Below are 25,201 nucleotides of genomic sequence, written 5' to 3'. Positions count from 1 at the left end.
CAAACAGCTGATCAGCTGTTTGTTGGCTCAGCGCTGCAGCCATTTAAATTTAAATGAAGCCGCGATTATTTAAATCGCGGCTTCATTTCCCTTTGCCGATCAAACAAATCTACATGGCTCCGTCGATGGAGCCATGTACTTTAGACGTACCCCACCAGAGGAGAGGTTATCTCCTCCTCCTTTGTTCCACTCCTCTCTTCTTTTGCATCACTAGTTACTTCCTCTGAGATGACATTTGACTCCACCTCCCATGGTGTCACTCTAGGAGACAGATTCCCTTCGTGGAGATCACTGACAGCTGCTGCACTGCTACCTTCCTTCTCTGACTCTCCCTGTGGCTCCTGAGACTCAATCTCAGTCTCGGCTACTAAAGGTATTGATTGTGTCAGCCTGAACTAACTCTTTTGCCATTTTTTTTAGTAATTGGACTCACCGGTTGCTCTGTTTCTATCATCTCCACCATATTAACAAGAATAGGAACTGACCCTACATCCTTCTGTAATTTATACCCTGTCTTTCTCACAATCTGTGTCTCCTTACGTACCCCTGTGCTTGCTCTCTCTTTCAAGGAGCTTTCTACAACAGGCACTCTGCCACTATTACAAATCTTAACTTTCTCCAGCTCATTGTGAAAACTTTCCAACTCTCTGAGTCTTTCTAACAGCCAACCACAATCTGACTTTTAACTATCCATTAATCTTAGGTAGCAGTCACTTCCTCTTGCCAGCAGTGTGTTTCCTCGTCTATCTCCTGTATTTCATACCTGCTCCATTTTAACTTTTTCTTTAACTCCTGATTCCTTAGGAGAAAGACTGGTTGCTTCTCTGACACTACATCTAACTGAGGGGTTAACTCCCAATAGTTTGATGGGCTTTTCTGAATAATTCTAATTTCAAATTCAATTTCCTCCCTAGTGCACTGAAAGCCACAAGCAGATATTCAGAGGCTATTCCTTTCACCAACTTAGCCTTCTGTTTCTTCTGCTTGGTTTCTGTATCAAACACCTCGCTTACAAAACCCCATGGTTTACAATATGCAGAGATGATCTCGCTGTCTCTTAGTTGTATGAAATTCCTCCATGTTCCTGAATGTAAGTTCTGGCAAAGATTTCTAAAGCCAGGCTGTGGGCAACTCCTACAGATTCTAGTCTTGCCCTTGCACTACTTATCTTAACATGCAGAATAGAAATCATTTCAAGCACTATTTAAAAAAACTACAGACCAGTCAGTTTAACTTCTGTGCCAGGGAAAATAATGGAACAGGTAGTTAAGGAATTCATCTGCAAACACCTGGAAGATAATAAGGTGATAGGAAACATGCAACATGGATTTCTAAAGAACAAATGATGTCAAACCAATCTGATAGCTTTCTTTGATAGGATAACAAGTCTTGTGGATAAGGGAGAAGCGGTGGATGTGGGATACCTAGACTTTAGTAAGGCATTTGATACAGTTTCACATGATCTTCTTATCAATAAACTAGGCAAATACAACTTAGATGGGGCTACTGTAAAGTGGGTGCATAACTGACTAAATAACCATTTTCAGAGAATAGTTATTAGTGATTCACAATCATGATGGAAGAGCATAACAAGTGGGGTTCCACAGGGGTCTGTTTTGAGACCGAGATGATGGCACAGAGTACAATTATTACGTTTACAGATTATCCCAACTGGAGAAGGTGTTACAAGTGCTTTCGAGAATAGTGTCATAATTCAAAATGATCTGGACAAACTGTAGAAATGGTCTGAGGTAAATAGGATGAAGTTTAATAAAGACAAATGCAAAATGCTCCACTGAGGCTATGTCTAGACTACACCTCTCTGTCAACAGAGAGATGTAAATTAGGCATGTCAAAATTGCTAATGAAGTAGGGATTTAAATATCCCACACTTCATTAGCATAAACATGGCTGCCACTTTTTTTCGACATGGAGTTCTGTTGAAAAAAATGGCAGTCTAGATACAGCTCTGTCGAAAATAAACCCTTTTTTGACAGATCCTGTATGTCTCAAAAATGAGGTTTACAGGAACTGTGAAAAAAAGGGTTTATTTTCAACAGATCTACGTGTAGACTACCTTTTTAAAAAAAAAAAAAAACCTCCTTTTTGAAAAAAAGTGGTAGCTATGTTTATGCTAATGAAGCACAGGATATTTAAATCCCCACTTCATTAGCAATTTCGATGTGCCTAATCTACATCTCTCTCTCGACAGAGAAGTGTAGTCCGGACATAGCCTGAGGAAGGAACAATCCCTTTCACACACACAGAATGGGAAGTGACTGTCTAGGTAGGAGTACGGCAGAAAAGGATCTAGGGGTTATAGAGGACCACAAGCTAAATATGACTCAAGAGTGTGACACTGTTGCAGAAAAAGTAAAAATGGTTCTGGGCTGCATTAACAGGGGTGTTGTGAGCAAGACATGAGAAGTTATTCCTCCACTTTACTCTGCACTGATCAAGCCTCCGTTGGCATATTATGTCCAGTTCTGGGCACCACATTTCATGAGCTATGAGGCAAGGCTGAAGGAACTGGGCTTGTTTAGTTTAGAAAAGAGAAGACTGAGAGGGGACATGATAGCAGTTTTCAGATATCTAAAAGGGTGTCACAAGGATGGAGGGCAGGGAGAGGAATTGTTCACCTTGGCCGCTGATGATAGGACAAGCAGCAAGGGGCTTAAACTGCAGCAAGGGAGGTTTAGATTAGACATCAGGAAAAACTTCCTACCTGTCACAGTGGTTAAACACTGGAATAAATTGCCTAGGAAGGTTGTGGAATCTCCATCACTTGGCATGTTTAAGAGCAGGTTAGACAGGTTTCTTTCAGGGATGATATAGACCATTCCGGGTCCTGCCATGAGGGCAGGGGACTGATCTTGATGATCTCTTGAGGTCTCGACCAGTCCTAATATTCTATGATTCTAACACTATTCTTATTCATTACTCTAAAACTCTATAATTGAAGGCGTTCCTTCAGAGAAAGAAACAGGAAATAACCCCCCAAACCAGTTTTTCACACTTATTTAATCAAATTCCCAAAGAAAAAAGTAAAGTGGGTGAGGAAGGGTTCTCACTTTTTCCCCCTCAATGACTCTTAACTATTGAGAGGTTATACCCCTGTAGGGATCTGCCAAAGAGTTGGAGGAAATTCAGGCAGATGGCTCAAGAGTGCAGCCCGAGTAAACTGGGTGGGGGGTGGGCTACTCAACTTGAACCCTATCAGTTCTGAGATATGCAGCCTTTTTGGTGGCTCTTAGTCTTTCTGATCGCTTATGTAAACACATATGTCAGCTTCTCCCATTATCACGAGGCCAGGTCACTGAACTCTGCTGCTGCTGCTTATCTCCTTGGTACCATATAACTTTAGCCCTTCAGTAGCAATGCCCCCAACAGGATATGGCCTGTAAGTATCTCGCATTACAGCTAAATTACATTTCTATAAACCTACAAACTATAATAAAACAAATGATTAAACTTTAATATATATAGATCTCTATAGGCTACATGCACCCCTTGACAGGGTGATTTGCAAAAAGAAAATGATCAGGCATTTGTAGGGACAGTCTCAACGCTATTTCCCACTGCTCGGGGTGGAGGAACAGTATCATAAAGATAATACTCTGGATTTTGATGTCTTTCTAGGAGGTGCATCAAATAGGTGTATCCGTGGTCATCGACATTTAATATCGTTCTAAGTCTTCGCTTATGCCTGTTAAATTTACACAGTCTCAGAGGGGTAGACAGGTTAGTCTGTAACTGACAAAAAACTTTCAGAACAACCATTGTTCCTGCAGCACCTGAGATACTAACAAAAATGTAGATGGGATCATGAGCTTTCATGGGCACAGCCCACTTCTTCAGATGGCCGGAGTAAGGAGTTCAAGGTACAAATAAATAGCAGTAAAAGAGGGGATGGTGAGGGAAAGAGAAGGAGGGTTTTTTTGTCAGTTTGAGTTTCTATCCTAAATAAGGCTAATAGAGTGGGCTGTGAGTACCTGGTACTTCGCTTTTGAAGTCGTTAGGGTGTGGAATGTTGTGGCCCATCCAGGTCAGGTCTTTGTTCAAACCTCAATTACAGGTGTCAAATTTGTAAATGAAGGCAAGTTCCACAGCTCCTCTCTCTGGCTGGTTTTTGAAATTGCTTTGTAATAATAGAGTTGCTTTGAGATCCATTAGTGAGTGTCCAGGCTAGCTAAAATGTTCCCCAGCTGGTTTCTGTGTGTTACCATTTCGAATGTCTGATTTGTGTCCATTTCTCCTTTGTTGTAGAGTGTCCAGTTTGGCCAATATCCATGGCAGAGGGGCATTGCTGGCACTTGATGGCATAGATCACACTGGTGGATGTGAAGTTGCAGGAGCCTCTGATGTGGTGGCTCATGTGGTTAGGTCCTGTGGTGGTGTAGATGTGTGGACAGAGCTTTCACCAGAGTTTATTGCAGGAGTGGGTTCCCAGGTGAGTGTGATGGAGGTGAACAACAGTTCGGGTCAAGGTTTCTCAGTTCTTGGCAGAGCCATACTAAGGGGTGGACGAACCGGGCAGCTCCCCGGGGCGCCAACCAATGGGGGGTACCTGATGGCAGCTGTAAGGGGCACGCGGGCATCCCTTGTGGCAGCCATCAGGCACCGTGCACCTGGCTCCTGCAGCACTGGCCCCCCCAATCCTCATGGTGCCGACCACCAGCGTCCTTCCTCCCACGGTCGCGGGGTCCTGCACGGCCAGGCGCGGCCCCTAGGGTGCCAGCAGCGGTGGCTGGGCCAGGCTGGGCAGCACATGTGCCGTGAGCCCTGGAGGCTGGCCCGTGCACCCTAGGGGGGGCGGGCTTGCGCCCCAGGGGCAGGCCCGCACATGCGCCCAAGGACGGCACCACGCACCCAGGCCCAGGGCACCAAAATGGCTCGGGCCAGCCCTGGTTCTTGGCTGAGGAGTGCAAAGGCTAACGCTAAACGCTTACTGAAGTTAGCTTAGTTTACCTAACTGGCTATTAGAAAAATAAAGTTTAAAGACAAAATTTAGAGAATAATCTTAACTCCTGACTCCTCCTGCCCTTCTCCTTTCTCTCTCTCATCTCCTCTTTCCTTTTCTTCCTCTCTCCTCTCATAACAAAAGTTCCGGGTACCCGGTTTTATAAGCATAAGAGCCTGGGGCCTCCTTCTATGTCTAAATTTAGACAGCCACAAACTGTCGGGGTGCACTTACTCCATAGGTTGGACACGTGTAACATGCTTGTACATATTGATGACATATACATACTGGCTGCGTCTAGACTGGCAAGTTTTTCCGCTAAAGCAGCTGCTTTTGCGGAAAAACTTGCCAGGTGTCTACACTGGCCGCTTGAATTTCCACAAGAACACTGACGATCTCATGTAAGATTGTCAGTGTTCTTGCGGAAATACTATGCTGCTCCCATTCAGGCAAAAGCCCTTTTGCGCAAATGCTTGACAACGCGGTATTGTTTTGCGCAAAAAAGCCCCGATGGCGAAAATGGCGATTGGGGCTTTCTTGCGCAAAACCGCGTCTCGATTGCCACGGATGCTTTTCCGCAAAAAGTGCTTTTGCGCAAAAGCGTCTGTGCCAATCTAGATGCTCTTTTCCGCAAATGCTTTTAACGGAAAAACTTTTCCGTTAAAAGCATTTGCGGAAAATCATGCCAGTCTAGACGTAGTCACTGTGACAGACCTAAGCCAGCAGCCTGCCACACTCTTGTTCTATTGGATTCTACTGTATTTACATAGACGCACCCAGGGTCTCTCCCCACTTCCAGCTAGCTGTAAGGGAAGCTTTCTTCACACCTTGCTTACAGGGCAAAGTTTAATCCAACCCGTAGCAGTTTGTTGAAAGCAGAAAATCGTAGGGGATAAATGAGCAGCGAGGTGAGGGAGGTAAGGTCCATTGTTGAACCAACTTCTGTTGGTGAGAGAGACAAGCTTCTGAGCTATATAGAACCCTTCTGGTCAGATAAAAGGAAGATGGGGAGAGCATGAACAGGAGCTCAGCTCCGCTGTATAACTGTGTTCCTGATGTGTTTTAGGGCTGGATCACAGCTACCACCATGGCTTACACTGGAGTATCACCCATTGAGATGGCAGCCTTGGGCCGCCCTTTCCGGACAGGGATGCTGTACGACTGCCGTAGCGACATTCTCATACCAGGTACAGTTACAATTGCATCCAGCGCCACTTTGTGTGTTCACTGGAGTGCTACCAAATTACTCTTCCCTGCAGGGGCTGTTCAGCGAAGAAAGCACTTCACTTCTTGCCCATTTAGGATGGTATCATCTGGGAGGGATTAAAAGCTGGAAAGCATCTGGTTAGATTTAAAAATGAGACACAAAGAAACATTAGTGAAATGCTTAAAGAAAGCTGAAAAAAATTACCAGCTCTTTACTAGCAGCAAAACAGAATGGTCAATGTCCCAATTCTTGCTGATTGATGAGGGAAATAATATTTTCAGAATTTTTCCCCCAAACCTTTCCATGCTCTCTATTCCTGATGTAATGGGCACTTAATCTGAGAGTACAGATGGTCCAACAGGGAGCTGGTTGGTAGTACAGAGACCTAGGATCAATTTCCTGTTCTGCCCCAACTCCATATGTCACCTGAGACTATTCACCTAAGGCTTGTCTACATGAATCATAGAATCATAGAACCATAGAGCTAGAAAAGACCTCAGAAGGCCATCAAGTCCAGCCCCCTGCTCTAGGCAGGACCAATCCCAACTAAATCAACCCAGCCAGGGCTTTGTCAAGCTGAGACTTAAAAATCTCTAGGGATGGAGACTCCACTACATCCCTAGGAAACCCATTCCAGTGCTTCACCACCCTCCTAGTGAAATAGTTTTTCCTAATATCCAACCTGGACCTCTCCCACCACAACTTTAGTCCATCGCTCCTTGTTCTGCCATCTGTCACTACTGAGAACAGCCTCTCTCCAGCCTCTTTGGAACTTCCCTTCAGGAAGTTGAAGGCTGCTATCAAATCCCCCCTCACTCTTCTCTTCTGCAGACTAAACAAACCCAAGTCCCTCAGTCTCTCCTCGTAGGTCATGTGCTCCAGCCCCCTAATCATTTTGGTTGCCCTCCGCTGGACCCTCTCCAATGTGTCCACATCCTTTTTGCAGTGGGGAGCCCAGAACTGGACACAATACTCCAGATGTGGCCTCCCCAGAGCCGAATAAAGGGGAATGATGACATCACTGGATCTGCTGGCAATGCTCCTCCTAATGCACCCTAATATGCCATTAGCCTTCTTGGCTACAAGGTCACACTGTTGACTCATATCCAGCTTCTCATCCACTGTAACCCCCAGGTCCTTTTCTGGAGAACTGCTACTTAGCTGATTGGTCCCCAGCCTGTATCAATGCTTGGGGATTCTTCCGTCCCAAGTCCAGGACTCTGCACTTGTCCTTGTTGAACCTCAGATTTCTTGTGGCCCAATCCTCCAATATGTCTAAGTCACTCTGGACCCTATCTCTGCCCTCAAGCATATCTAGTTCTCCCCCTAGCTTAGTGTCATCTGCAAACTTGCTGAGGGTGCATTCCATCCCCTCATCCAGGTCATTAATAAAGATGTTGAACAAAACCGGTCCTAGAACTGAACCTAGGAGCACTCCGCTAGAAACCGACCGCCATCCTGACATCGAGCCATTGATCACTACCCGCTGGGCCCGGCCTTCTAGCCATCTTTGTATCCATCTTACCGTCCATTTATCCAATCCACATTCCCCTAACTTGCTGGGAAGAATATGTGGGAGATCGTATCAAAAGCCTTGCTAAAGTCAAGGTATATCACATCCCACTGACTTTCCCATGTCCACAGAGCCAGTTACCTCATCATAGAAGCTAATCAGATTGGTCAGGCATGACTTGCCCTTTGTGAATCCATGCTGACTATTCCTAATTACTTTCCTCTCTTCCAAGTGCCTCAATATGGATTCCTTAAGGATCCCTTCCATGATTTTTCCAGGAACCAAGGTAAGACTGACCAGCCTATAGTTCCCTGGATCGTCCTTCTTCCCTTTTTTGAAGATGGGCACTATATTTGCCTTTTTCCAATCATCCGGGATTTCTCCCCATCTCCATGGCTTTTCAGAGATAATAGCCAAAGGCTCCTCAATGACATTTGCCAACTCCTTCAGTACCCTCGGATGCATTAAATCCAGACCCTTGGATTTGTGTACGTTTAGCTTTTCTAAATACTTCCTAACCTGTTATTTACCCATCAAGGGCTGCCCGTCTTCATCCCATCTTGCGTCACTTAGCGCATTAGTCCGAGAGCCGACCTTGTCCGGGAATACAGAGGCAAAGAAAGCATTGAGTACTTCAGCTTTCCCCACATCACCTGTCACTAAGTTACCTCCTTCATCCAATAGGGGCCGCACACCCTCTCTGATCACCTTCTTGTTAACATGCCTGTCGAAACCTTTCTTGTTATCCTTCACATCCTTAGTCAGTCGCAATTCCAATTGCACTTTCACGTTCCTGATAACCCCCCAGTATTCTCGAGCTATACATTTAAACCCCTCCCTGGTCATTTGTCCAAGTTTTCACTTTTTGTAAGCTTCCTTTTTGTGCTTAAGTTCACCAAAGATTTCCCCTGTAAGCCAATCCGGTCTCCTACCATGTTTGCCTCTCTTGCTATGCGTCGGGATAGTTTCTTTCTGTGCCTTCAATAAGGCTTCTTTAAAATACTGCCAGCTGTCCTGGACTCCTTTCCCCTTTATGTAGCATCCCAGGGGATTCTAACCATACACTGTTCTGTTTGAACCTGATGCTAAGATTCATCTGCCAGGGAATCTGAGGGTGGAGAAAAGTATAGTAGATGTTGAACATAGGAAGGCTTATATTTATCTGCAGAATGTAGAACAAACAACAGCAATAATAGGCAGGAACCAAGAAGTTCTCCCAACATGCTGCAGTTTGTAGTCCACAACTTTTAGTTCTGAGGGCTGCTGTTGACGCACACTAGACCTTGGGCTACAATTCCAAGCAAGCTCAGAAAAAATAGCTTCTTACTGGACAAAAATCTTTTCATGATTTCCATAGACAATTATTCTGCTTTCCATCTAGCTCTTTGTATTTGAGATGAGGGACACTTTAGAGTATCAAACTTTTGCTAATGCTTATGTGATACTGCACATGAATCCCATGATGATCAGAGCACACCACCACTCACTGTCACTCTAGACCAGGCATGTCCAAAGTCCGGCCCGCGGGCCAATTGCAGCCCGTGTTCCGGTTTAATACGGCCCCACAGGTAATTTGGCAAGATCTATCTTTTATGGCCCCCAACGAATCCCCGAGCACGGCTCAGGACTAAGTATGAGCTCGGGCATGTTTGCAGCTCCATGTACCCGAACCTGCCGGGAAGCTGACAGCGCACAGCGCTAATCACAGGTACTGAGACATTTTCCCGGTCCGCAGCTGCAGAGATCGGGAAATGTCTCAGTACCTGTGATTGGCGCTGCGCGCTGTCAGCTTCCTGGCGGGCTCGGGCACGTGGAGCTGCGAACACGCCTGAGCTCATCCTTAGACTCTTCACCACACACAGCCACAAAGGCAAGAGAATTCTTGTTGGGCAGTGTATTAGTGCTCGGACGAACACACTTAGACCAAAACCTCTGGTACTGCGCTCACATGATCCCTTCCCCTTCTGGTCAATTTCAAAAATGGTGACTGTAAATAAGAGAAGGAAAGTTGACAGTGAGGGCCGCCGCTTCCAGGACAGGTGGAAAGTGGAATATTTCTTCACTGAAATACGGAATCACTGTTTGTCTGATATGCCAAGAGACTGTGGCTGTTCATAAGGAATTTAATGTCAAGAGACACTACCAGTCGAGACATAGCACGTAACGACAAGCTAACAGGGCGCGACCGCAGTGAAAAGTTGAAGCAACTTGAAGCTGTTTTAATGTCACAACAGCGATTTTTCACAAGAGCCCATGAGTCAAATGAAAATGCCACAAGGGCGAGCTATGAGGTGGCAACGTTAATTGCTAAAAATTGCAAATCTTTTGCTGAGGGTGACTTTATCAAAGAATGCGTTATGAAAATGGTTGAGAATATCTGTCCCGAGAAGAAGCAAGAGTTTGCCAACATTTGCCTGGCTCGTAACACTGTAGCACGGAGAATTGAAGAGATTTCATCAGATATTAAGAGACAGTTGACATCCAAAGGAGTGGATTTTGACTTCTTTTCAATAGCCTGTGATGAAAGCACGGACCTATCTGACACAGCTCAGTTGCTGATTTTTATGAGGGGGTGGACAATGAAATGAATGTGACTGAAGAGCTACTTGACCTCCAGAGCCTTACGGACCAAACAAGAGGAAAAGATTTATTTGTTTCTGTTAGTTCCGCCATAGATGACATGAAACTGCCTTGGAACAAAGTTACTGGGATTATTACTGATGGGGCACCTGCCATGGCTGGTGAATGAAGTGGATTATCAACCATAATCTGTAACAAGGTGATCGAAGAAGGAGGCAAAGCTATTAAACTCCATTGTATCATTCATCAACAAGTTCTCTGTGATAAACATCTCAAATATGATCATGTTATGAAACCGGTGCTAAAGACTATTAATTTTATTCGCTCTAAAGCCCTGTGCAACCGCCAGTTTAAACAGTTTCTACTGGACATCAGGCTGAATACGAAGATGTTTTATATCACAACGATGTAAGATGGCTCAGTCGGGGGTCTGCACTGCAGCGTTTCTACTCTCTCAGAAAGGAAATCGGAGAATTCTTGGAAACAAAGGGACAACCAATGCGAGAACTATCTGATCCTATTTGGCTGGCTGATTTGGGGTTTCTAGTTGACATAACAAAGCATGTGAATGTACTGAACACGAGTCTTCAGGGGAAAGATGCAGCGGTGAACCAGCTTTATTCACACCTCAAAGCCTTTGGGACAAAGCTGCAACTTTTCATAAGGCAGTTGTCACAAACACAGCCCAATACCATACATTTTTCAGCGTTGCAGGAAATAATGAACAGTTTTCCACAGAACAATATCAGTGCGCAAATGAGCAGGTATGCAGCAGACATCACATCTCTGGCTGGGGAGTTTAAACGGCTCTTTCAGGATTTTGCAGCTATTGAAAAGGAGATCAGCTGCAGCTCGAGCTCATTGAGCTGCATTGTGACAGCGAGTTACACAGTCGTCACCAACAACTCTCTCTTGTGAACTTTTACCTCCAACTGGATAAGAGCCGGTTTCAAGAGATTCGAACATTGGCTAAGAAAATGCTGAGCTTGTTTGGCTCAACATATATTGTGAGAAGACATTCTCTGCTATGCACTTTAACAAGAACCGCGTGAGGACAAGACTAAGTGACTCTCACCTGAGTGACATTTTGCGCATCAAAACCACTGCCTTTGAACCAGACCTAGCCTATGTGCTGCAGTCCAGATCTCAGTTTCATCCTTCACATTAGTGCAGGCAAGTTTTTTTTTCAATTGAGATGAATACATTGTAAAATCTCAGTTAATGTCAGTTGGTCTAAATCAGTTATAAGTATATTTGGACACAACATGTATACTTGGTGTTATGTTCCTGTTCATATTTTTTTAACTTAAAAGTTGACAGACAACCTTTATTACCAATAATATGTAAGGGTATGTCTACACTACAAAGTTAGTTCGAACTAATGGACGTTAGTTCGAACTAACTTTCCTAGGCACTACACTAGCGCTCCATTAGTTCGAACTTAATTCGAACTAATGGAGCGCTTAGTTCGAACTAGGTAAACCTCATTTTACGAGGACTAACGCCTAGTTCGAACTAGCTAGTTCGAACTAAGGGCTGTGTAGCCCTTTAGTTCGAACTAGTGGGAGGCTAGCCCTCCCCAGGTTTCCCTGGTGGCCACTCTGGGCACAACCAGGAAAACTCTTCTCCTCTCCCCCAGCCCCGGGCCCTTAAAGAGGTAGACTCTGGCCAGACGGCACTAGAGTCAGCCAGCCCTGCCAGGAGTCTCTGCCCTGAACCAATGGCCCCACCATGAGCCAGGCGGCCAGTGCGAGTGACACGTCCCCTGCCCAGTCCCCCAGCACCCAGGGGCCAGCCAGGGGCCGTAGACGGCGCGTGGCCTCCTGGACTAGTGCGGAGGTCATGGACCTCATTGAGGTTTGGGGGCAGGCCCCCAACGTCCATGATCTCCACACTAGGAGGAGGAACGTGGCCGTCTATGGCCGCATAGCAGCCGCCATGGCCACCAGGGGACACAGGCGCACCCAGGAGCAGGTGCGCATTAAAATTAAAAAGCTGCGCCAGGCGTACGCCAGGGCCACAAGAGGCGGCGCCACTGCAGGGGCTGCCACCTGCCCCTACTTCACTGCCCTCCACCAAGTCTTGGGGGGCAGGGTGGTCCGTGCCAGCCCAGGGGACATCGAGCCGGGACCAGAGGGCCCTGACCTGGGCACACCAGAAGGGTCACCGCCAGCAGCGTCGTCCAGGGAGACCGTACCAGGTAAGTAGTTTGAATTAAGTAGTTCAGGGGGGAGGTGGGAGGGAGACCAGAGACCGCGCGCGTGGGCCATGCCTCCCACGGATCACGCAGACACCTGTGCACGTGCGAGCACATGCCATGCCACCCTTGGGCAGGTGGCTCCAGCTGCGTGACACCCAGGGGCCATTGCCCAATAGGCACATGCTTGTGCAAAGAGACGTGACATGCTCCCGACCCCGGGGAGGGACCCAGCAGGATGCTTTCCCTTCACATGTCCCCTCTACACGGAGGCAGGGGACATCTTCCCCTCCCCCCCGCCGCCCCGGCCACACTATACATGGCACAGGGACATGGGTGCGGTCTTGGGGCAGCTCCCAGTCCCGGGGAGAGCCAGACATCCTGACCATGGCCTCTGTACAAGCACAGCGGCTGTGACGGTGCAGGACATGGTCGCCCTCACGTTGCGGAGTTAGGGAGGGGGCTGGGCATCATCCTCTGCGTCCCCAGGGAGAACTGACCCCTTCTCTTCTTTCTCTACAGCTGCACCAGCTGCTCGTGCTGGGCGCACCACCCCGCCCGGGACATGCTCCCGCACCCGCGGCCTGCTCCGGACCGCCAGCACGGAGCAGGAGTACTGGGACCAGCACCTTGGGGCCCTGCAAGCCGTGCACCGCACACTACGGGCGTGGATGCGGGAAGACCTGCAGCTCCGCCACGAGCTGCTGGCTGAGCTCCGAGGGCTGAGCACCAACCTGCAGCTCCTGCTGCAGAGCATGGTGCCCTGTGCTGGTCCTGCGCCTGCTGCCCCCCCAACTGCTGTCCCTCCTCCCACTCCTGCTCCCCCTCCCACCTCTTCCTCCTCAACCCCCACAACCTCTTCCTCAATGTCCACACCCCCCACCTCAACCTCCGCACCCTCCACCCCATCCCCCCGGGGACGCCGAGGCCCCCTCCCTCACCGTACTGGGAGGCGGTCGGCCCGGCGAGACCCCCACCCCTGATCCTTCAGTTTCCCCACCCCCTCCTTTCCCTTGCTTCCCCCTTTCAGCTCCCTCCTCCCAGTTTTCCCCCTCCCCTCTCCCAGCCTCTCTCTTCCCCTCTCCCACCTCCTTTTCCCAGTTTCCCCGAGTTTTGTTAAATAAACAGAGTTTCTATTTTTGAACACACGTGTCCTTTATTTTGTACATCAATAAGAAGGGGGGCTAGGGAAGGGTAAGTGGAAGGAGGTGAGGGAGGAATGGGGTACGAGCCCCCGATGGGGAGGACTGGGCTGGCTCTGCGGGCTTCTGGGGGTGGAAGCTCTCCTGCAGCCCCCCGATTGCCCCCTCTCCCCAGCTGGCAGCCTGCGGCAAGTGCAGCCGGGCTGATGGCCGAGTGCTGTGATGTGCCCAGTGTGGGTACTTCGGGCACTCCAAGCCAGGACTGGTTTGTAAGCGGGGAACCCCTTAGAACTGTGTGTCCAGGGTGGGGGTTGGGACCCTATAAGCGCAGCCCTCGGCTAGCCTGAGACAGCATCTCCACGCTCTACGTCCTCCTCTGATGCCCTGCCGGCACTGCTTCCGGCCATCCTTCAGTCCTGTTCAGAGTCCACTCAATGTGGACTTGCTAGTTCGAATTAGCAAAACGCTAATTCGAACTAGGTTTTAGTTCTAGACACGTTAGTTCGAATTAGCTTAGTTCGAATTAACTAATTCGAACTAAGTTAGTTCGAACTAGCGCTGTAGTGTAGACGTACCCTAATGTACTTTACAATGTTCCTGACATATATTTCAGCTTCCTGGATTTTTTTTTCATCTGGCCTTCAGATATGAAAGGCAGAGTGATTTAACACCAGTTTAGATTTGTCATCCATGTGACGAAATGAAAAGTATGCCGTTTGCAATAAACTTTGCATAAAATAGTTAATTTGCATTTAATTTTAATGGTTCAAAGAATGTCAGGCAAAATGGTCGGCCCTCACGCATGTTCACTTCATCAAATTTTCTAAAATTCATCAAATATCTAAAAGGGTGTCACAAGGAGGAAGGAGAAAATTTGTTCCTCTTGGTTTCTGAGGACAGGACAAGGAGTAATGGGCTTAAAGTGCAGCAAGGGAGGTTTAGATTGGACATTAGGAAAAAATTCCTAACTGTCAGGGTGGTCAAATATTGGAATAAATTGCCAAGGGAGGTGGTGTAATCTCCCTCTCTGGAGATATTTAAGAACAGGTTAGATAGACATCTGTCAGGGATGGTGTAGACGGAGCTTGGTCCTGCCTTGAGGGCGGGGGGCTGGACTCGATGACCTCTCGAGGTCCCTTCCAGTCCTATGATTCTATGATTCTATGAAATCTGGCCCTCTTTGAAAAAAGTTTGGACACTCCTGCTCTAGACAGTAGGAAGGCAACCCCTTTTCCAAAGCATTTAAAATTTCTGTTGTGACAAGATGCAACAGACAGGTGAGACAAATGGGGGTGAGGAAGGGAGAGAATGAGGTAACAAAGAAACTAGTATATTATCAGCCAGAGAGCCAGGTGGATAGCTAGCAATTCCATTGGAGTGTCAGATGACAGAGCACATTGATTCAAGCCCTTGGTGTGAATGTTCTTTTGCTCATGGTGTCTCTTTAACACAAAGGAACTTTATTAATTGAAATTGCAACAATTTTGTAACCTAACTGGATACTGGCCGAAAACTGGTTAAAAGACAAGAAACAAAGGGTGGGAATAAATAGTAAATTTTCAGAATGGAGAGGAGTAACTAGTCATGTCCCCCAAGGGTCCATACTGGGACCAATCATATTCAACTTCTTTACAAATGATCCAGAGACAGGAGTAAACAGTGAGGTGGCAAAATTTGCAGATGATACCAAACTCCTCAAGATAGTTAAGACCAAAGCAGACTGTAAATAGCTTCAAAAAGATTTAACCAAACTAAGTGATTGGGCATCAAAATGGCAAATGAAATTGAATGTTGATAAATGTAAAGTAATGAATATTGGAAAAAATAATCCCAACTATATATACAATATGATGGGGATTAATTTAGCTACAACTACTCGAGAGAGAGAGATCTTAGAGTCTTGTGGATAGTTTTCTGAAAACATCCACTCAGTGTGCAGCAGCCATCAAAAAAGAAAACAGAATGTTAGGAATTATTAAAAAAGAGATAGGGAATAAGACAGAGAATATCATATTGCTTTTATATAGAACCATGGTACTCCCACATCTTGAATACTGCATACAGATGTGGTCGCCTCATCTAAAAAAAAAGATATATTCGCATTAAAAAAGGTTCAGAAAAGGTCAACAAAAATGATTAGGGATTTGGGACAGGTCCCATTTGAAGAGAGATTAAAAAGACGTAGACAATTAGAATCTCTTAGAAAAGAGATAAAGGAGGGATATGATAGAGTTCTATAAAAACATGGGAAATTCAAATCCTACCTTAATTTACAATTTCTATATGTCTAATTTACATCCATTTTCCGATAAAGGGATGTAATCTAGACATAGCCCAAGTATTGGACCGTTGGCAAACAGAATTCTGGGCTAAAGGGATCTTTGGTGTAGCCCAGTCTGGCAGTTCTTATGTTCTTATGATGTCTCTAGTGTTCACTGACTATGTGCTTGGGTGGAATTTTCCAGGTATCACTTTATGGGGCATCAAAGCCCTCAAGAGAGATGTGGAAACAATGCCAAATCCCAAGACTGAATTCCAGATCATTACGTCTGACACCATGGAAGATAAGGCCTCTGCCCTCAATCTGTCTGGGTCCCTGAAAGCCAGTATCCTGGGCGGCCTGGTGGAAGTAGGCGGATCTGCTGCATTTTTCAATGATACTAAGAAATCAAAATATCATGCTCGAGTTGCTCTCCACTACTCAGTGACAACCAGGTATGAGCAGCTGACTATGAGCCATCTGGGGACTGATAACATCTCTTATCCTGCTGTCTTTGATCAAGGTACCGCCACCCATGTGGTCACGGCTGTGCTGTATGGGGCTCAGGCTTTCTTTGTGTTTAATCGGGAAGTTTCTTCATCCGAGAATATGATAGAAATAGAGGGGAAAATGAAGATGATAGTAGAAAAAATTCCAAAGGTTTCAGGAGTAGCAGAAGGATCTGGGGAAATGAAGAACAAAGAAATAGAAAAAACTGAAAATCTCAGTTGCAAATTTTACGGTGATTTTGCTCTGGAGAACAATCCGGTAACTTATCAAGATGCCCTGGGAGTTTACTCGACTCTCCCTAAGCTGCTTGGCGACTCCGGGGAAAAGGCTGTACCGGTGCGCGTCTGGCTGTACCCCCTGAGCAAGCTGGATCCCAGAGCTGCTCAGCTGGTGCGTGAGATCAGCTCGGTGCTGGTTCATGATGCACAAAGTGCCCTGGAGCACCTGACCGAGTGTGACGTCCGGTGCAACGACATGGAGAAGGACAGAGCGGCTACAGCCTTCCCCGAGATCGGGAGGAAAATCCAGCAGTTCAGAGACCTGTGCAAACAGCACAGACAGAGCTTCCAGGAAGAGCTCGCGAGAACCTTGCCCTTGATCCGTGGGGGTGACGCAGAGGAAGGGGCCCTGGTGGAGATTTTAACCAGCAAGGAGCAGTCGCCATTCAATGCCCAGCGACTCAATGAATTTCTGGATAAGAAACAGGAAGAGCTGGATTTTGTCGGTTCCTACCTTGCCGAGCTGGAGGGGGTGGAAGTTGTACCCTCCAGGAATGAGCTACAGCGCGTAGTTCTCAGCCCCAGGCACAACTTTGTGGTGTCTCTCATGCTCACTTCATTGCATGACGAGGAACCCTACTTCTCAGAACTGAACCTGTGGCTGCGGAGACAATTGATGAAGAAACCTCATGATCCAGCTTTGGCCAGTCCTGCCGGTAAGACGCCAAACTCCGCACTGTGGTTTGAGGATGACGAGATAATAAGAAAAGCGCAAAGAGCCGTAAAGTCTTTCTCTGACTTTGCCCGAGTCAACAAATCTAATGGCAAGACTCGGTTCATTGTGGCCTCTGTTCTAGACGAGGCCAATCCAGGCGCTTCCATATACCTGTATAAAAAGAGAGAGGTGGTGAGAACCAACTTTGAGCCTCCATCAAAGCCCCATCCTCCCTCATGTGATGGAGTCCAACATGACCGTGTGCAGCTCACGCTGAAACCGGCAGGCCATGAGATATGCGGCTACCGGGCAGAGTACAGACTTGTCGGGCAGGAGAACTGGGTGGCTGTGAATGTCAGTAACACACAAGAGACACTCACAGTCACAGGGCTCCATCCACACACCCAGTACCAGTTCCGATACGCGGTAGTGAGCAAAGCGGGGCTCAGCGAGATCAGCGACGTGAGCGACACGGTGAGGACGCTTCCAACCAGCCCCCCCGGGAAGCCAGTGACAGATACAGTAGCACAATCTGCCATAGACTTGACCTGGGAGAGTCCAAATGTTACTGGAGATGGAGCTGTTATAACAGAGTACAAGGTGGAGTATAAAGAGCAGGTTGGTAGTAAAAGACATATGGGGAAGGAAAAATGGCTGGAGCATAGGACGGGAAAGAGAACCAAGTCCTGTACCATTGATGGACTGAGGCCACAGATGACCTACAGATTCCGGGTGTCAGTTGTGTGTGCAGACGGGACTGTGAGTGATCCCAGTGAAGAGACGCTGATTTCAACACCCAAGAGGAAAAAATTAAAGAAGCAGCCACCTCACTCCCCTAAGGAAAGCCCTGCGACAAGAGACAAGCAACCTCCAACATCACTAACAAAACCCCAGATAATAACACAACATTTTGTAAAACAAGAGTCTCTGATAACAAAAGGCCCCCCCGCAGTTTATACCCTTCCATTGGAGAAGACAGGACTAGGTCCTAATGCATCCTACACAAAGTACAGGCTGGGAAAGGAGACCCTGCAGATCCCTAACAAAGTGATTATGGTGATGGGAGCAACCGGGTCGGGGAAAACGACTCTCATCAACGGGATGGTCAACTACGTCCTGGGTGTGCAATGGAAGGACGAATTCAGGTTCCAGCTCATCCATGAAATAACAAACAGAAGCCAGGCTGAGAGCCAGACATCTGAGGTGACGGCCTATGAAGTTAATCACACAAAGGGTTTCCCAGTCCCCTACTCGCTGACTATAATAGACACGCCCGGATTTGGCGACACCAGAGGGATAGATCATGACAAGGAGATAATAAGGAAAGTCCAAGAGTTCTTCTCCACCCCAGGGGCCATTGATCACATCGACGCCGTCTGCTTTGTGGTTCAGGCCTCACTAGCTCGTCTGACCCACGCCCAGAGGTACGTGTTTGACTCGGTGCTCTCCATTTTCGGGAAGGACATAAAAGACAACATCCAAATCCTGGTCACCTTCGCTGATGGGCAGACCCCCCCTGTTCTAGAGGCCATTAAAACAGCTAATGTCCCTTGTGCTAAAGACGCTCAGGGCAACCCTGTTCATTTCAAATTCAATAACTCCACACTCTTCGCCTGTAATGCTGCAGCTGACGAGGGCAGTTGTAATGTTGATGAAATATTCTGGAAAATGGGAGCCATGAGCATGCAGACATTTTTGGGGGCTTTATTGAAATTGGAAACCAGAAGTCTGTCATTAACGCAGGAGGTTCTCAGGGAGCGGAAGGAGCTGGAGGCGGCCGTGGAAGGGCTGCAGCCACAAATCAAAGCTGGCCTGGTGAAGCTGGAAGAACTGCGGAAGACACGGGAAGCTCTGGAGCAGCATACGGGTGATATGGAGGCCAATAGAAACTTTGAGTATGAGGTGGAGAAAATAGTGCCGGTACAAACAGACATCTCTGAGACAGGTCGGTATATAACCAACTGCCAGAAGTGTCACTTTACGTGTCACTATCCCTGTATGATGATTAATGATGCTAATAAGGGCAGGTGTGCGGCTATGGACAGGAACACAGGACGTTGCAGGGTGTGCCCTGGGAAATGTGACTGGAATGTTCATTTCAATCAAAAGTACCGGTGGGAATACGAACTAGTGAAAGAGAAACGGACCTATGGACAACTGAAGGAGAAGTACGAGACGGCGTCTGGGGAGGTGCTATCCACAGAGAGTGTGTTTGAAAAGCTGTCTCAGGAATACGCTGCAGTGGAACAGATATTAATGGAGTTTATTAATAAATCATCTTGCAGCCTCCAACGTCTGCAGGAAATCGCTCTGAAACCCAACCCGCTGTCCACCCCGGAATACATTGACCTGCTGATCATGTCGGAGCAACAGGAAGTGAAGCCTGGGTACCAGGAAAGAATAAAATCACTGCAGGAAGTGAGGGAAGTAGCAGAGATAGTAAGGAAGATTGCCAATAAGGAGCCCCTGCTGCCAGGAGAACGGAATCTGCACAAGAAGCTCCAAGAAAAAAAGGCTGCATTCAAGAAAATTATGAAAAAAACAACAGATCAGGTTAAAAGTTGGTTTTAATAAAAACCGACTGGAGCTTACTTATAAAAACGAAACAGCCAGTTTAACCAAAGCAAGACGCTTAGCCCTGATTCAGGAGAAAACGGTTACTTACCTCATAACTGTTGTTCTTCGAGATGTTGCTCGTGTCCATTCGAAAGAGGTGTACGCATGCCGTATGCATGGATTCTGGCGCTTTTTTCCCCAGCAGTACCCGTCGGGCCAGCAGGGAGCTCCCTGGAGTGGCACTGGTATATTTGTGCATAAATTCCCCTGCTGCTCCTCCACCCCCTCCATGCCTTCTTGCAAGAGTCCTCCAATGAAAGGGAGGTGGGTGGGATTTGGTATGGAGGTGAGCAACACACCTCAAAGAGAAAAGTTACTAGGTCAGTAACTGGTTTTTTTCTTTTTTAAGTGCTTGCTCATGTGCATTCGAATGAAGAGACTCCCTAGCATTACCCTAGGAGGTGGGGTTGGAGACCAGTGCACCTTACGCGGAGATAGACTGTAACACTGCTGTGCCAAGAGGAGTGTCCTCCCCATGCCGAGCAATCGCGTAGTGCATTGTGAACGTTGCACCAAAGGCCATGTGGCTGCCCTGCAGATGCCCAATATGGGGACCTGCGCCTGGAAGGCCACCGATGATGCGTGTACTCGAGTGGAATAGCCCATGACGTGGGGTGCTGCCTTACCAGCAAGGTCATAGCGCTCCCTAGCACAGGAAGTGCTGATAAGCAGTGGGCAGATACCAGCAGGCCCCTCATCTTCTGCTATTGAAATAAAGAGCTGTGGGGGTTTACAAAACCCTCTTGTCCTGTGTATGGAAAAGGCCAGCGCCCGCCTGGCATCCAGAGAATGCAGAGTACATTCCTTAGGGGCCGAATTGGGTTTTGGACAAAATACCAGAAGGTAAATATCTTGTAACATGTGAAATGTGGAGACTGCCTGAAGCAGACAGGCAGGGTGGGGTAGCAGTCAAACCCTCAACTCCGAAACCCTGCTAGCCGACGTCATTGCTTCTATGAAGGCAACCTTCTAAGACAGGTGTTTAAGGGAGCACGTTGCCAGAGGCTGAAAGGGAGGGCTCACGAGCCTAGTGAGCACCAGACTGAGGCCCTGTAGGGGCACAGGTTGTCTATTGTGAAGAAACAATCTGTCCACCCCCATGGGGAACCTCTTGACCATTGGGTCCACACGCACACTTTCTTTTCAGAAAGAGGAACTACACAAAAACGAGGCTAGTTAAGCCTTACTGAAAAGGTGCAGTGTCAAATGTCAAATCCCTGCAGCTGCATGGAAACTCTTCAAAGACGCCATAATAGAGGCCCAACTTAAATGTATACCCCATATTAAAAACATGGTAAGAGAACCAAAAAAGTGCCCCCATGGCTTAACCACCAGGTAAAAGCAGCAGTGGCAGATAAAAAGACATCTTTTAAAAAGTGGAAGTCAAATCCTACTGAGGAAAATGGAAATTAAGTGTAAAAACGTAATAAGAAAAGCAAAAAGGAGTTTGAAGAACAGCTAGCCAAAAACTCAAACAGTAATTTTAAAATATTTTTTAAGTACATCGGTAGCAGGAAGCCAGCTAAACAACCAGCGGGGCCCTTGGACAATTGAGATGCTAAAGGAGCACTCAAAGATGAGAAAATCATAACGGAGAAGCTAAATGAATTCTTTGCTTCAGTCTTCATGGCTGAGGATGTTGGGGAGATTCCCAAACCTGAGCCATTCTCTTTAGATAACAAATCAGAGGAATTGTCCCCGATTGAGGTGTCATTAGAGGAAGTTTTGGAACAAATTGATAAACTGAACAGTAACAAGTCACAGGACCGGATGGCATTCACCCAAGAGTTCTGAAAGAACTCAGATGGGAATTTGCGGAACTATTCACTCTAGTTTGTAACCTATCCTTTAAATCAGCTTCTGTGCCTAATGACTGGAAGACAGCTAACGTGACACTAAGATTTAAAAAGGATTCTAGGGGCGATTCCAGCAATTACAGACCGGTCCATCTAACATCAGTACTGGGCAAATTAATTGAAACGATAGTAAAGAAAAAAATTGTCAGACACATGGATGAACATAATTTGTTGAGGGAAAGTCAACATGGTTTCTGTAAAGAGAAATCCCGCCTTACTAATAAACTAGAGTTCTTTGAGGGGCTCCACCAACAAGCGGGATCTAGTGGACCTAGTGAAATTAGATTTCCAGAAAGCCTTTCTCAAGGTCCCTCCCCAACGGCTCTTAAGTAAAGTAAGTTGGGAATCCCCAGGGACAGATCAACTTGTTCATGGTTATTGATTCCTTTAGTGGAAGGGTCCAGGCTTTCCCTAGGAAATCCCATACAGCTGCCCAATTGGCCAAAACTGTTCCAGGAAGTTGTGTGTCAGAATGGGACCCCCGCACTCATTGATTCTGACAGAGGGCCCCAGGTTCTGTGTGAACTGTGGATGATTGTGCTCCAAACACTGTGCATCAAGGGGTGGCTGCGCATTCTGCAGTGGCAAAGAGCAGCCGTCCCTTTGGATGGGTCCTAACCCCAGAGCTCCTTCAAGAGGCCATGTCCACATGAGCTTGTTGCTCCTGGGACCAGTTCTATGGGGTGATCCATTTTCAAATGCAAATGTGATGCAAAGATCCAGTGTCCCAAATGAGCAGCGGCGCAACTTCTCTTTGGAATCATCAGGACCCCAATTTGGACTGGGATTTTAGCCATAGCCCTTCATGGACTTCCATGGGGCCAAGGCAGGGCTTGCTTTGCCTACAAATTTGGGATGGCACCAAGCCAGCTACCATCCCGTGTTGACTGAGAATCCCTGGTCAGCAGCGGACGGGTTATGGCTCCCTCTTAAAACCCAATCCCACTCCAACTTTGGGACACTTCACCTCTGTTGTTCCCTGTCAGCAGATTAAGTTGGGTTCTTGGGTCTGTCCATCTAGCTCAGTGCTCCAAGAGCTTCCTTCTCTGAGCTGGACCCCAAGAAAGAGAGTCTCTGTGTTTTCCTACCATTGCAAAATAAAAGTATCTGTTCTTAACACAGGACCTTCCTCTATGTATGCGACAACCTCATGCAAAAATGTTTCCTTCCTTTGGTATATATGGTCATGCCAATTCTCTTCCAGAATATGATCTGAGGAAGTGGGTCTGGCCCACGCAAGCTCATCACCTATTAAACTATCTTGTTAGTCTTTAAAGTGCTACATAGTTTTTCCTTTTGTTCCTGTAACTGGTAAGCCTTAGGCCAAAAAGGTAATTTTACTGAGAGTTATACCCAGTGTACCCACAATGTATCTGGTGTTGTAATTAACGATCCCCATCAGAGCGCATGAGTGTCACCCGTGCCCCAAACCATTACAATTTTGATTCCTATGCCCAATCTACCAATTCCTCCTCCACAAAAGTCGTCCATTTGAACCAAACTTTTAAACAAGAGTCCCAATGTGGTTCAACAGGCTCAACTAGTAGCTCAGTCTGCAGCCACCACCCACATTCATGTTTTAGCTAAAAGGCCACCAGATTGAACAATTGGGCAACGAAGTAGTCGACCTGACCAAACACCCCTGGTGAAATATAAATAGGAATGTGCTTATGAATGTTTATAATTTGTTTACTTTAGGCTTTGCTGCATGATCCATTGCTACTTTTGTACTGTTGTGTTTGTTTCCCACGATGTGCTGCGACTGCTGTAAATGACGAAGTACTGGTGTGTTCAAGCCAATGTATCTGGAGAACTATGCAGCTTAGTTATAAACTGTAACTATTCTTGTACCGCTTCACTGCCTGCATGAATATTAATGCTTGTCTAACCTAAGTAGTGATACCGTGAGCATGGCTCAGGTATCAACAGGGGGAATATGTCACAAATCATAGGTAGCATGAATGGTTGGCATGAGTGGATTAACAGAGAGTGAGCTGAAGAGAGGCCATACTAAGGTTGGAGCCAGTGCCCCCGAGGATTATGGACCTGTTTACAACTTTGAGAGAAAGGACTGTGTGAAAGAAAAGACTGTGCGTGCTGAGGAGACAAAATGGTGCAGAAGGAGGCAACGTTCCCAGATAAGAAGGAGTAACAAAGGAGGAACCTAATCAAGGACAGTCCATTGTTTATCACTCATGGTAAGGCAAACAGAATTGGGTGGTGGAAACTGGGTGCCTCAAGATGCAAGAAGGAGCGTATGGCATCACCCCACCCAGGCTGTGTGCAACCAGTGGACGTCGTCCCACCTGACTGACCCATGCTGAGGGGATATATATGTGACGTAGTGGGAGGCTGTACACTCTTTTGGCCCTAGGTCCACTCTGGTTGGGCAGTCACTGGTTGCTGTGTTGCGCTGTGGGTGACCCCTACTGGCCTACGCTGGTCTGCAGAGACTGTGTGTGTGTCTGTGTGCACTGCCCAATGGGAGGTGGTCCCTGTGGGCAGGCACGTAGGCCATGGCCTGGCAACTTCTCACTTGGCCAGGGGAAGGAGTTTGAACAAAGGAAGGGGGTGGCTACCTGGGGGGATGAGTGATCTGTGGCTGGGAGAAGGGGCAGTCTTGGCTGAGGGAAGCATGGAGGAAGCAGACTAAGTCCAGACAGGGGTTCAGGGGCCTGTGAACCCCTGTCCCCCAAGAGGACTAAGGTGTCTACCCTGGCTCCTGTGGCAATGTTGAGCCCATGCTGCTCTGTAACACTGAGAAGCAAATAAACCTTCTATTCCACTGGCTGGCAGCGTCACATCTGGCTGTGGACAGAGGTGCAAGGTTGGGGGCTCCCTGATGCGCCGTCACAATACACCACACCATTTTGCCACACGAGTTGGAGCCCATCGATTCGGTATATTGGGGTGACATGTATGTCGGACTTCCACTCAAGCAAAGTACTCAACATTACCTGGGGTTTGGCCAGCCCCAGAGGGTGAGTGGTATGTGTGAATGTGTGTGGGAGAGTGTGTGTTACAGCTGGATTAGGAATTAGGCTGCAAAAATTGGGTTAAGGATTAGACTGTTAACTATTCCATTTAAACATTGCTTTTAACCTGCTTTTTAATTGCTAATTAATAGATTATATCTCGCTTTTAAAACTGCTCCTGAACTAGTGGCAATAAAACTTGTTAAAGGTATATTTGGGCTACTGTGGCTTTTTTGTCCTGTGACACTGATCAAAATGCCCTGTAGTGCGGCCTGATCGACTGTACAACAACGCCCTCTTGTGAACACAGTAGAAAAACTGTTAGCATATGCTTCAGAAACGACAAGGCCACACACACACACACACACACACAACACATAAGTCCTGTTGTTGCTTAAAGTTACCAGTCTGTTGCTCACATTCACTTACTGGCCAGGCAAGTTAAGTGTGAG

The 25,201-nt window shown here is 47.1% G+C and overlaps 2 protein-coding genes across 4 annotated transcripts; both read left to right on the top strand.

The window, feature by feature from the left end:
- Positions 1 to 235: 235 nt before the first annotated feature.
- LOC102457665 (uncharacterized) lies at positions 236 to 25,118 on the top strand. Of its 3 annotated transcripts, none has more exons than XM_075923059.2 (4): positions 236 to 373; positions 4,267 to 4,450; positions 6,027 to 6,147; positions 16,065 to 25,118. In XM_075923059.2, the coding sequence occupies exons 3-4, from the start codon at positions 6,048 to 6,050 to the stop codon at positions 19,871 to 19,873; spliced, it is 3,909 nt and encodes a 1,302-aa protein (XP_075779174.2). In that variant the 5' UTR covers positions 236 to 373; positions 4,267 to 4,450; positions 6,027 to 6,047; the 3' UTR covers positions 19,874 to 25,118. The 3 variants fall into 3 exon arrangements, with proteins under 3 accessions (XP_075779174.2, XP_075779173.2, XP_075779176.2); XM_075923058.2 differs by having other exon boundaries at positions 5,918 to 6,147; XM_075923061.2 differs by lacking the exon at positions 4,267 to 4,450 and having other exon boundaries at positions 240 to 373.
- LOC149525473 (uncharacterized) lies at positions 9,434 to 16,058 on the top strand. The gene is made up of 2 exons (XM_089775964.1): positions 9,434 to 12,460; positions 12,980 to 16,058. Exons 1-2 carry the CDS (start codon positions 11,992 to 11,994, stop codon positions 13,438 to 13,440), a joined length of 930 nt encoding a protein of 309 aa, XP_089632090.1. The 5' UTR covers positions 9,434 to 11,991; the 3' UTR covers positions 13,441 to 16,058.
- Positions 25,119 to 25,201: the final 83 nt, after the last annotated feature.

The sequence above is a fragment of the Pelodiscus sinensis genome, chromosome 2, assembly GCF_052426305.1.
Source record: "Pelodiscus sinensis isolate ZL-2025 chromosome 2, ASM5242630v1, whole genome shotgun sequence".
In the NCBI taxonomy this organism is placed as follows: domain Eukaryota; kingdom Metazoa; phylum Chordata; order Testudines; family Trionychidae; genus Pelodiscus; species Pelodiscus sinensis.
This window is presented reverse-complemented; position numbering and strand designations above follow the sequence as displayed.